At 40.4% G+C, this 13,154-nt stretch overlaps 1 protein-coding gene across 13 annotated transcripts in view; it reads left to right on the forward strand.

The window, feature by feature from the left end:
- The first annotated feature begins 4,591 nt into the window (after window positions 1–4,591).
- kirrel3b (kirre like nephrin family adhesion molecule 3b) overlaps window positions 4,592–13,154 on the forward strand; it is a 232,834-nt gene continuing 224,271 nt past the window's right edge. For all 13 annotated transcript variants that reach the window (XM_074679700.1, XM_074679701.1, XM_074679708.1 and 10 more), the window contains exon 1: window positions 4,592–5,037. In XM_074679700.1, the coding sequence (XP_074535801.1) occupies window positions 4,995–5,037 (43 nt within the window). In that variant the 5' untranslated portion in view covers window positions 4,592–4,994. The remainder of the gene's footprint in view (window positions 5,038–13,154) is intronic.

A 13,154-nucleotide genomic window follows, 5' to 3' on the forward strand; every position in this document is an offset into this window, starting at 1 on the left:
GCAACACGTAAAGAAAACTGAGGCAGCTACTACACATCAAACATCCCTCTTGTATAAATTCTCTCTCAGGTGGTCTTCATGAAAAACCAACCATTTCATTTCTTGAGCTTGTTTTAGCCCACTTTCACTATGATCTGAGCATGTCTTTTTGGCACAGGGTTACAGTCAGAGCTGGTACAAAGAAGCTGCTAAACTCTCTGTCTCCAGAGTCATTTAAGATTATGCCCCCTGTGGGTGCTCTGAAGAGTTAGCAGTGTTTGAGCCTTTACGAGACTTCACATGTCTTAATGTGTCCCTTCTGCTTTGACAAAGGGTATCAAAATACAAAACAGGATCTTTTTAAGTGCTTCTTCAGATTGTTGGAGTGGCTCAGGAATTACTCAAATAGAGTAAAAAAGTGCTACAACTCAGACATGGATACAGGAATTATTAGTTTGTAAAGCATTGAAATGAAGTTTTCAGCCGATGTGTCAACCTCTTTTTAGATATGCTGTAAATCCATCCGTATGAAATTTGAGCCCTCATTGTTGGATTTTGATCTCATCTGAAATCGTGAACTGAAGAGATGACTTCATTCCAAGTCATTTGTGGATATTTGACAAAACATAATCCACTCTGAAGGTTTATTGTATCAGGCCGAGGATTGTGGGTCGGGGATGCACTGATATAACAGAATGTTTACCTCTTATACCAGCAGTGTTCAACCATCAGACTCATAAGCTCCATTGTTATTCTTTGGCCCTGCTCATCATGTTCTTAGGCAGCATGCAAATCTGTTATCCCCTGATTCAGCCACATTGTTTTTGTATGTGGCTGTTAGTTGCTCTGATGAAAAGACCACCTGTCATCCTCTGGCCCTTTGATTAGATTAGGGAGTCAAAGGGAAGGATTAAATTAATATGTCGTGGACTAGGGCCTCATGTTGTGCTTTACTGAGTAATTATCAGACCTCTAATCGAGACAAACAGGGCATTTCTGTACATGTAACATCAGAAAGAGATCAACCCTGTCTGTCCAGATTTGCTTTTTTAATCACTTGAGAATAATACAGTTCATTGTTTATGATAAACATGATTCCATAATACAGAGCTGTGCCGACAGGTCTGTACTGCTTCCTGTATGAGGAGCAGATTTTTAAGTTAAGGTATATTGAAGTTAACAGTGTTAACATCCCAAGTCTAAACTTTAATTCAACCACAAACGGGCAGCTTAAAGTTGGAAAATTACTTCATTTAAATGAAAGGCTGAGGGAAAACAGAGGTTTTATTAGTTTGAAACCAAAAAATTATTACTATGACATGGCAGCTACTAAATTTCATTTGGGAAGATCACCAAGTGCTTTAGTTGAAATAATAGAGCTGAAATGATTCCTCAAATTATTGTGGTATCTCAATTACAAGAAAATGATTGAGGAATTTCCTCTACATCAATGAATTGTTTAATTTTCAAGAGCTCAGAGAATGGTTTTTCACTACTTTTAATGTGGCACTTTGTGCTTAGGCCACGCATGCAAGTAGTGTTGCCAGGGTAGCAACTTGGTCTTGATATTTAGCAACTTTTTAAACCCCTTTGGCAACTTAAAAAGACAAAAAAAGGTTGCCAAATCAAGCCTTCATAAAAAAACCTGCGTGTGGCTTGGTATGGAAATTAGGCAATTGCACCATTTAGTGACTTTTTTGATCTGTAAGAACACAGCGCTGTAGAGTGAAGAAGGTGAAAAATTTAAACATATTAAAGAAGCTAGCTGGGCAGGTATAAAATTTAGCTCACAAGTCGTACATGGATAAAATATCAACTAGCACTGGTGTCTAATGTGCTCCAATACGACAGGGATCATCATTTCAGTCTAAAGACGGCAAATACTCAAAACCTTGCCAAAAATGTCTTGTTCCTGTTAAACTGTCTTATATCTCGTCAGATCTCATTGAGCTTAAATTATATCACCTAAAGTCACTTGTTTTTTTAATTACTTCAAACACATTTTCATCTAAAAATAGTTGTCCTTTAACTTAACCATGACGTGTTTTATCCGATTACTCAATTAATCAATGGGATTGTCAGTAGAATACTCAAATACTAAAAAAAAAAATATATATCTGAAACGGTTGACCTTATTGGAGCTCCTGGCTGACTAAAATCAGTGTCATTCTCCTTCTATGGGCTCTGATTTCTCAGTTATCTTGAAATAAGAATTGAGGGCAATGATTCGGTGTGATGGCTTAAGCTAAAGTTTACTCATACAACAGTGAGGCAGACGTTACACGACAGCCAATGAAACAGCTTCAGAAAAAGTTTTACAAGTTATACATTTATCATCGGGTAAAACTAACTTTTTGTTTTGACGCATAAACAGCATCCTAAAAATGTATCCTCTGACTTTAAAAAACACATTTTCATGTAGATATGAAGGATGAATTGTTTTAGCTGAGGAGTTTGAATATCAGTTATTGGTGAAAGGAACGTGGTTTTCACATGCACCTTTCATGTGTCTTGGCATGCTCTCTGCCAGTCTTTCAAAGTGCTGCTCTGGGACGTTAAATGCAAAATGAAGGCAGATGAGGTTTGTTTTATGAACTGTCAGATGATCTTAGATATAGTATTTCAGAAAGTGAATCAACAAAGAAAAAGTATTTGCAGAGAATTGAAGCTTTGTACCTTAAGTTTAATTTAGGTGCACAGATGTTGGAGTAAATTGCAAACTTGCAAATAAATAAACAAATGACTATATGTATGTTCCTATTTATGTGCAAGAGGTCTGGCTTTTAGTAACAGTCATACTAATGATAATCTATCTATTTAACATTTTTTCAAAACAAAGTTACAAAGTGCTTTACAGGAAGCTAAAACAACAAAGCAATTCATGTTTCAGTAAAATCAGGCAGCAAACAAGATCAGATAGAAAGAAAGGAATATAAGACAAAAATACAATACAATTAAAACTTGAGTAAAATCAGGGAAGGCTCTCTATGTTTTAAGAGGACTTAAAAGAAGCTGCAGACTCAACAGACCAGATTTTATCAGACACACTGCAAAAACTGAAATCTTATCAAGTGTTTTTGTCTTGTTTCTGGTTAAAAAAAAAAAAAAAATGTCTTACGTATTTGATATGAGCCACATTCAACTGACAGGCCCAGAAACATGTCTTATTTCAGGTTTTCAAAAACAAAATGTCTGAACTGCTTGTAACAACATTTACCAAGTAAATTAGAAAGATTTGCTTGACAAGTTTCTTGAAATTAGAATAATGTCTCAAAACAAGAAACTCTTCTCATCCCAGGCAGATTTTTTTTTTTTTTTTTAACTTGTTACAAGCAATTCATACCTCTTTTTTGTCTTTAAATATCTTGAAATAAGATGTTTTTCTCGGCTGGTCAAGTGAATGTGGCTCATATAGAATAATAAGACAAAAACATTTAATACGAGTTCAGATTTTTCATGTACAGCAAATGCCTGGTTTCCTTTGGTTTTAAGTCGAAGCACTCACATTTAAAGGACCTCTGCCTGAGGACCTCAGGATCATAAGGTGCTAAAAGGTCTAAAACGTAGGAAGGCTCGAGACCATTGAGAGATTTAAAAGCAGCCAGCAAAATCTTAAATTCCGTTCCAAAACATACAGGGAACCAGAGTACGGAGGATAAAATCGAAGTGATGCGCTCACATCTCCTGGTTTTGGTTAAAAACCTGGCAGCAGAGTTTTTTTTTTTTTTTTTTGTAAAAAGACTTTTATAATAATCTGTATTAGAATACTCTGTATAGAGTCTTTTTTCTACAGTTATGGAACATTGTGTAAATCTCCCTCCAGAAAAAATAATAATGTGAAAAGTATGAAACCTTTCTCCCTTCGAGCTTCCTCTAAAGCTTTGTGTTTTCATAGTCGAGGACATAGAACTTTTCTTTTCTTCAGGGCAATGCAGCCTGGCCTGGAACACAACAGGGGAAAAATGCCCCTCTTTAAATATTTAACAGGCATAACCAGGAGGAAAGCTTGTTACTAAGTATGCAGTGCATTTAGCCATTTTATGACGTCTTGCATCATGGCTCTTTGAGTGAGTGACTATGAATCTAATTCACCCCTGATAAAAATCGGATACGAATGAATACCACAGCTTTGGTCTTGAATGCTAATATGCTCTTTATCCATTTCAGTGAAGGCGGCTCACAGTTTCCAAAATTCAGTGCCATCTATAGAATCTAAAACAGGCAGGGGTCTCTGTGAGAGGGGGGGTTGAAACTGCACTTTTTGTTAAGTGGATGTCTGTGTTATTTGTAGCTACGGACGCCAAGTCGCTCCTATTCTCATTCTAATTGGAGCTGCGCCCTCTCTGTTTCTCCCATGGCAGCCCTCATTCCCAGGGTGAGGATCCCAGTCTCCCAGCCTCACACTCAGCCACAGCCACCCAGACAGCCGGGCTAGAGAGAAGGAGAGGAAGAGAAGGAGGAGAGGGGAAGGGAGGGAGGGAGGAGTCTGGTTGTTGAGCTCTATCCCCCGACTGTGTCTGCTATACGTGAGTGGTAGAGCAAGAGCACGAGAGAGAAAGAGAAAGAGGAGGAGGAGGAGGAGGAGGCGGGGGGGCAAGTGCGGGCTGAGGAGACTGAGGATGGATGGGCAACGGGAACCGTGCGAGCGAGAGAGAAAGAGTGAGCGTGTGTAGGCTCCGAGTCAGCAGCGAAGACACAGAAAGTCTAAGAGCGCACACCAACAACAGAGCATGCGAGGCAGAGCTGACCGCCGCCAACTCTGAAGACTGACACTCCGAGGAAAGAGACTCAGAGACAGGGACGGGGAAGAGTCCGCTGAAGAGGAGAGGGACTGAAGACTGAGTACCAGCCTTCCACTAGTTAAAGGAGACACCACTGAGGGACTGGAGCATCCGTCCCCCCGAGCAGCACAGAGGAGCACTGTCTCATCTCGTGCATGCGTTAGTGCCTGCCAACTCCAATTTCACACTCGCCTACTGTTTTTTCGTAGGTTTTGCCCTCTGCACTCCCGAGTCATGATCCCTTGGGTCCTTCTGCTCCTGTGGATCTCCGGACATGGTGAGTTTTCCAGATTAAGTTGCTTGTTTATCACATCTCATGTGCTTGTGATTGCTATGTGACTCGCTGGCCGGGATTTGTGTCTCTGAAATCATCTTGTGCCGTCCAAGCTCGTCCTACCATCTGTGTTTTCTGACTGATTATTGTAAAGCAGTTCCATATGCAGTGTAATGTCTGATGCTATAGAATGAGAGGCGGTCAGAGAGAAAGAAAAGGACTCTGTGTGTGTTGATGTCTTCAGCCGAGGAGCCAAAAAGAGTTGTCACTTTTCTCCATCAGTAGACTGACGTTCAGACCGGACAAGTTAAATACTTCCTCAGCAAGCTTAAAATTCCTGTCACACACACATGCATGCACGCACACACACACCAACAAATCCCTGTGACTCTTGTCCAGTTCAGTCAAGCGTTCACTCCTGAGTCACATTGTTTTGAACTGACAGCTCTTTCCCATTGAGTGCAACAACAGGGGGTCCGTTCGGGAGGAAAGACAGCGAGAGAAAGTTAACGGTGAAGTGATTCAGAGGGCAGACTCGCAAGTAAAGCTTGGCACCTCCAGCCCTTTTGGAGAGTCTCTGCTGTTGTTATTTTTATTCCTAGACAGACTGTTTGTGGACAGAATGAGGATGAATTAGTTGTTTCCCCTGCTTGCCACCAGGTGGTTGTCTTTGGAAAACAATAGAGGTGAAGGAAAGTACAGCGAAACTCTGTCTCTGTGGTGTCTGAGTGGGATACGGAGGCTCGCTGATCAGACAGGGGATGTTTGTCTCTTAGCATCACGCCCGTCCCACAACGTTGTCCTGGTTTACCCAACCCCCCAGGGTCAGGGTCAATAATACCACCACCTCTATTCAAAGTCTCACCCTGTCACGTTTGACCGCATTCTAAGGATGCCGTGTGTGTGTGTGTGTGTGTGTGTGTGTGTTTCCTCATGTGTGTGTCTTGTTTCTCAGAGGGACTTTGAGAAGTGCTCAGAAAATTCACAAAACAACTCCCTTCAATCTGACTTTGTTGACAGTTTTTTGCTGAAATTGACGGCTTAAAGTTGGTGACACGCTGCTAACACAGCGGCAACAAATGAAACTTGGTAAACAAGATCGTTTTCTCCAGCAATGAGTTCAGCTGTTTCACATTTTGATTTATTGGATACAATGAAAAGGAAAAGAGGCACAAGCTATACTCATCAAATACAATGATTTGCTGTGATAACATCTTTTTTTTTTTTTTTTTTTTTTTTGCTGACTCATTTTTCTTGTAGAAACAAGAGGGGGGAACATTGTCTTGACTTTTTATCAGCCTACTTTTAGAGATGAAGTGTTCAGGCTTTTCTCAGCATCTCTGATGTTTTAATGGGCGTAGATATTTTTTAAAAGGGATCCAGCTTTCCTCTTTTCCTGTGCCTGTGTTTGACCCGGGACACTGACCCAGGTTTTAACCTTTTTCCCCGAGCATAATAGGCCATCGTATGTGACACTGTATGTGCTGTAAGTATTCCTGATGTTGCGGCTTTGCTTTGTTCTTTTCTTGTAATTTTACTGTCAAGTTTTTTTTTTTTTTTGCTCCTGCACTGTGAAGCAAGAATTATTTCCATGTCTGATTAAGACTTTATATCGCCTTACACTTTATTTTTGTTTCTTATAAGTGTATTTTGTGAAGCATTAGAATCCTCAGAGGGAGTTTGATTTGTTGACACCAAACACCCTCATCTTTACTCTCATCCTCGGACTGTAATATTATCATTTATACATCTTAGAAGAAATAGCCAAAGTTCCACAGGAAGAAATAAGACCATATTTTAGCCAGAGGAGACTGGAATGAGGGGATTGCTGTGCATTCCAGCTCAGTTGGTTATTACCATAATGTAAAATACTGCCTTTCCTGCCAGGTAAACAGGGGATAACAACCTTCCCTCTCTATTCATGCCTCAGGGGAGGAAAAAGTGCTTCCCTGTAGCTTACTGTTGTTGTACAAATTACGGCTCTGTTTATGTGCCAAGCCGATGTCAGCAGAAAGCTGCAGAAAACAATCTAGTTTTTATGAACAGGGGGACAGAGGGGAGCTGTGGCCATAGCTCTCATATACTTAGACGCAGCTATCCTGCGAGAGAGAAAGAGAGCGTGAAAATGAGGGAATAAGTAAGAGAGAGGCAGAGAGAAGAGTCGGTTCATATGCAGAGGCGCTGAGCAATTTATTTTCTCACAACTTAGAGGAATAAATGGTCCAGAGCGAGAAAGATAGAGAGGGAGAGGAAGAGAAATGAAAGCCGTTGTGAGATGCTCTTCATACCGACTGTGCTGTTGGCGCATGAACCGTACTTTTTTTTTTCCCTGTCACGTCTCCTGCCTGTGACAGATGACACAGCAACAGTCAGGAAGATCTGGGAAAGTCTCCAGAAAACATTCACTTCAGGCCAAACTTGTCCAGGACTTGGTCTATTTCCTCACAACACTTCCTCCCCATACCACCTCCCATCTCAATCTATAAAGCGTCTTAACATCTCTCACATTCAGTCCTTACCTCGTAGCGGCACATTTCTCACCCTCCCTCTTTCACCAGCCGTCCGTCTCTCCTTTTGTTTTTTTCTTGGTTCCTGCTTTTCTTTGCTGTGAGATTTGTTGTGATTGAGGACCCCGGCCGCTGTCGGGCAGAGGGTGAAATACGTGAGAGCATGATGTCCTGGTGGTGGAGGAGGGGCTGTTTAAGAATAGTCTTGTACTGAATGTGCCAAGCTATGAAGAAAATGTGCTAGAGAGAAATCACACATTGTCAATGTTAAGTGTATGGGCTCTGCTCCCCCTTCTTCTCCATCTGCGTGTCTCCGTCTCTCATTTTTTATTCCTTTTTTTCCAAATCACACCTTGTGAAATCAAAAAGCAGTTTGCCTCAGCTTGTGGCTTTTTGCTCCACTCTCTTTGGGACACATAAATCTTGTTTTGGGGCTTTCCCCTGACAGGCTCTGCCCACTAGGGGCAGTGCTGCTGCACAGGAAGAGAATCCCAATCTTCTTAAAAATCTTGCACCCTTTCCCTCCTCCCCATCGCCTTCATTATCTCCCACCCCCTAATATATCTGGTTTCAGAACTCCTGATTTCAGCATCCAGCCAGACTAAGCTGTTTCTTAGTCCTGGAAAGCATGTCTTAGTACCCCCAACCGCCCCTATTTCATTTACTGCTGTCTATTAACTGCTGTCTGACGACTCTAAATCCGCTTTTCATGGGCGGCAGGCTTTGATACATATTTCTCAACCAAAGTATAATTAAATGTCTTTCCAATGTCATGTCTGGATGTGTGGATTTTTTATAGATGCAGAAATCATTCTCGCTTTTCCAAAGGAATAAAAAACAGAAAGAAATACAGCCCATTACATTGCACAACACTGCACAAACAGAAATACCAATTTTCAGCCTCATTATTATGAATAGTTATTTGTAAGCAAGATACAGTGCTGTCTAATGCACAGATTATGACCATAATAACTCAGAGGTAATTAATTAATTCTCCTCTTTTTGTCTGGATGCTGAAACAAATATATTTTTTTTCTTGTATGTTGTCATTAGCTTTGCCATTCCAGCTGCTGTGTTCTTCAAACAAGTAACATGACTAACAGCCACAGCGTAATGACTACATTTGTTGTGAGAACTGTTAGAAAATTATTCATAAGCCTGTTAAGAAACACAAAATCGTCCTTTTCCTGTGCGTATGACCTACCCAGTCACCATCCATGACACTTGGCTTGAGTAATAACTAACCCTGGCTGGATCATGCCATGCAAACGCAGTGACTGACAGATGATGTCATCGCTCCATGATGGAGCCTTGTGGCATGCAGTTTGTTTTCTTGTTTGTGCTGCATGTCCCATCAAGGCTAGCCAGCTTAAGTCACCTCAGCCGCTGTGACCCCTGCTCATTTCTGTGCCACGATAGATTAAGCCTACTGTAATCCCCCTGAGCCGAGTGCCCTGTTGGATATTTATGGTAATAAGTAAACATATGAATAAATAATCTCAGAGGCTGCCGCTTGACAGCTGGAATTTGTAAGTCCCTATGTGTGGCAGTCGTTACGGCTTTAATGAGAGATGCTGCTTCCAAGAAAAATCAGGTTTGGTTATGATTGTCTTTCGTCTGCGGCTCCTGTGACCAACAAAGACATTACTGAACATATTACTCAGTCTGGAAATCTGAGGATGGAGCTGACGTTAAAGTGATGGCATGTGTTCATCTAAAAACACACATTCTTGCAGAATATTTTAGTTGAAGGCAACATCAAAAAATAAGAATGTGGATGTCAGTAAGTAGAGAATATCCAATGAAAGCAGTTTGGATCAAAGCCTCATTTGGAGTCTGTCAGGATTCAGGTCAGCCGGGGAAGGGATATGATTGGTCTGGAGTGTTCTTGGAAAAACCAGGCAATGATCTCCTGCCTCTCATGCAGTCACTCAGGCAGTCAACAAAATCAAGCTGTTTACTGTGGGGCTTCATTATCCATCTAGAAGACTCTCTCCTCAGCCCCAACAGCCTCCTTTAGTACCAACCAATCAACCCCCAAGCCCCTCATCTCCCCGCGCTCTCCCTGAGACTCTGCCGCTGGATCTCATTCCTCGGGGATGAATTTATCCAGATTGGAGCACTCAGCAAAAGGGCATTATCCCGGATTACATGTCTGTTGGGCGGCAGTGTTAAGTAATTCAACCAGATGCTGTAGTGATCACAGGGTCACCTGTGAAGGCAGGGTTAGCGTCTGCGATCCTTCATTCAGCTCTTTATTGTACCCCAACCCCTCTGAGACTTCCTACTTGTAAGTTAGCAGAGAGATTGTAAGTGTTGGATGACTTTTAAAAAGAGCCGAATGTGAGACGACTGCTAAATAAAGAGAAGTGTGTAGAATCCCTCTCTGACCCCAGTCAGGATTTTATTTGGTGACGGATTATGGGATGGATTAATGGCTTCTAAATTGCAGTTTAATGCACAGGAAACAAGAGGCTATGTTTTTCCCTTTAAAGCAACTAAAGGCAGCTCCACGGGGCTGGTTGTTCAGTGGGGGGGGGGCCGTAAGCAGGGAAGTGGTGGATCATACAATGTTATTTTTCCTTGGAGAGGACAAAGCATTTGCACAGTGGGGCTAGAAAGAAAAATGTTAGTGTTTGGAGCTCATCTGTGTCTTTTGTCTGCTAATCCTGCCTCTCACCTAGCCCAGGTTTTGATAGATAGGATTTTTTCAACTTGCTTCTGGGATTTGTGATTGCTTGTAGAACACAGGCGGGTTCAAACAGAGCAAAAATACAAAGTTTGTTCTTTTCTTGTCAAAACTGTGCTTTGACAAACCCGAGGCATTAATAAGACCTTTTTGTTCATACTCTCAAATGTTCAATTTGCCTCACATTCAGCCTTTCACATCAGCACCCCCACTGCAACCCCCCTTTTCAACTGAGTAAAATCTTAACCAAAGAGGACTGAACTCACTTTCATTTCAAACACAATTTTCCCTGTCAAGGAATTTCTCTGTATTAAAGCCGAGAGTAGAGAAAAGCACCCGATATGGAACGGGGATCTGCTATTGTTAGATATCTGATTTTAGAAATACAAGGTAAGTTGTTGGCCTTGCATGGGTGAGACCACTGCGCCTGACTCAACATCTGTCATGGGAACAGGCAAACAAAACAACAACACAAGGTGTTACAGGTGAAAATGTGAAATGTGTGAACAAAAAAAAACATGGTGATAAAAACAAATTACTTGTGAATCCACATTACACATACCCTAACCATTTTCACCATTTTAGTTCTAGACTGCCGAGGCATTGGCAGTATTAATGGAAAGAACTATACCTTAGGTCAGGGGTACTGCAGGGGGTCCATGTCTCTTTTAGGCAATATTTTATATTTTCAAATTATTCCCAAATATTTCATTTTGTCCTCATGTTATTGTCTTTAAGTTTATAACAACTAGAGCCGGCCCGATTAATCGGGCGGGCAGATTAATCGGGCCGATAATAGCCTGTCACTGATTAATCAACATCGGCCAAAATGTAGACGGTTATAAAAAAATTTGCTACGCGGAGATTCTGTCTCTCCTGCTCCTGTGTGTTAATTAATATAAGGCTACTACACGGCGTCTCACTTCATAATGCCAAGCAGGATTAACCTGGGCTTATAAATTCACAAGTTATTGTTTTGGTTGAAATAATTTTTAAAATTGTTTCATTGTATTTTGTTGTAATTGTATGTGTTGCATGTTTTGAAAGCAGCTACATTGTTACTTAAAATCTAGTTTAATCCCATGCGTTAAATGGACAGTGGAACTTTTCAATAGCTAGTAATAATTTGTGGTCATATACAGTATTTATCCTGTGTATATAAATGAATTTATTATATATCAGCGGATATATTGGATATCAGTCGATATATCAGATATCGGCTTCTTTTTGCTCCCAGTATCGGTATCGGCATCGGCCCCGAAAATCTCATATCGGTCAGGCTCTAATAACAACAAACTCAAAAACAAACATAGCATTTATGGCAGAGTTCTGCTAATGCACCTCTTGCTTAAAAGAGAAAAAAAAAGGCAGCGTTGTGTGAGGCACTGGTCTGTGAGGCTGTTCAATACATTTCAAAAGTTCTTCCATTGTTATTTCTTCTTCGCGTCTCACTAAAGCTAGGTATCAGGTAGTAACAGCAACACTGCCCCAAAAGTTTCAAGTGGTACTCCTCTGTTTGGGCCGTATCCGTAAGCTTTGTGGGCACATGCAGAAATACGGACAAAGTAAATAAAAGGCTCTGTCCAGATCAGTATCCTTATGTGTGTAAATGGGCCTTTACACAGGATTGTCTTCTAGCTCTAAGACAGAGGAAGACCCGCCTCTGTTGCTGCTCTGCCAATCACGTGGCGTACTGCTGTCAGGTTCTCGAATGTAGCTTAACATTGAAAGCACACTAACAACACATGTTTATATGTTGTCCAATATATATATATATATATGTATATATATATATATATATATATATATATATATATATATATATATATATATATATATATATATATATATATATATATATATATATACATATATATATATATATATGCAAGGCGTAGTATGACTATGAAGACCCCTGACCTACGCTGTAATGTAAATGGAAGCTAAGACTGGTAATATAATGAGTACATCCAGTTAAGAAAAGTTAAGTTCTAGTCAACAGAAAGGATCATATCAAGCAGTTTTCTCTGTTTATTAAAAAAAAAAAAAAAAAAAAAAAAGCAAGCATTGATTAAGTTTGATGTCATGGCCATAAGGGTGGATTTGTTTTTCATACATTGCTGTTAATAAAGCAGTCAAGTCAGTGGCATTCCTCAGTATTATATATTAAGAATTACAAATAGCTGCTTTAATATGAAGATTAAGGGCACAGAATAAAGTTTTCTTTAATAATTTAGGTTATTAGTCACACACAACTTACTGAATATGCTTCATACTTAAATTTGACACCTTGGCAAATGCAGCTCTAAGTGTGAAGGTTAAGGTTAAATTTAATTATGTTCATGATCAGTGTTGCTGCTGGAGCTGTGGAGTATTCACTAACTCCCTGCCTTATTATGAAATATGGCCACTAATGTATTTGGTTTTATTCCTACGAGGCTAATGCATGTTCATTAATGTGCATGTAACCTACGCAGGGAGGTTCGCACCTAAAAGAAGAAGAAAAACAGCTTTTAAAGTCAGGCAGACTCATTTATCTGTTTAAAAGATTCAGTTAGCTGTCCTGGATGAAAATTTCCTGTCTTTTTTTTTTTTTTCAGAGGGTTCTATCCGTGCGAATCTACAGCTACAAGCTTTAGTAAATTATATGCAAGTAAAGTTACAGGTCAGCTGTGTAATGTGTGTTACTTTTGCTTGAAACGTGTGATGAAACCGGAGAACTAATGCTCCGACATGATTGTGTAAGGCTCGTTGGATAGGGCTCAGAAGATGCATGGGGTGCTTCAGTGCAGAAGGCACTTGAGAAATTGGGTTGCTGATCTGATAAGGACTTCCTAGTGTTTGGTAGGAAGTTTCTAGGACAGCTCAATATTAAACCTGGATAAACTCAACACTTTCCACTCTCCCTGTTTTCTTCTCAGACA

Source organism: Halichoeres trimaculatus, unplaced genomic scaffold (assembly GCF_033239565.1).
Source record: "Halichoeres trimaculatus isolate MK-OKI-2021-1 unplaced genomic scaffold, fHalTri1.1 fHalTri1_scaffold_9, whole genome shotgun sequence".
Lineage (NCBI taxonomy): Eukaryota > Metazoa > Chordata > Actinopteri > Labriformes > Labridae > Halichoeres > Halichoeres trimaculatus.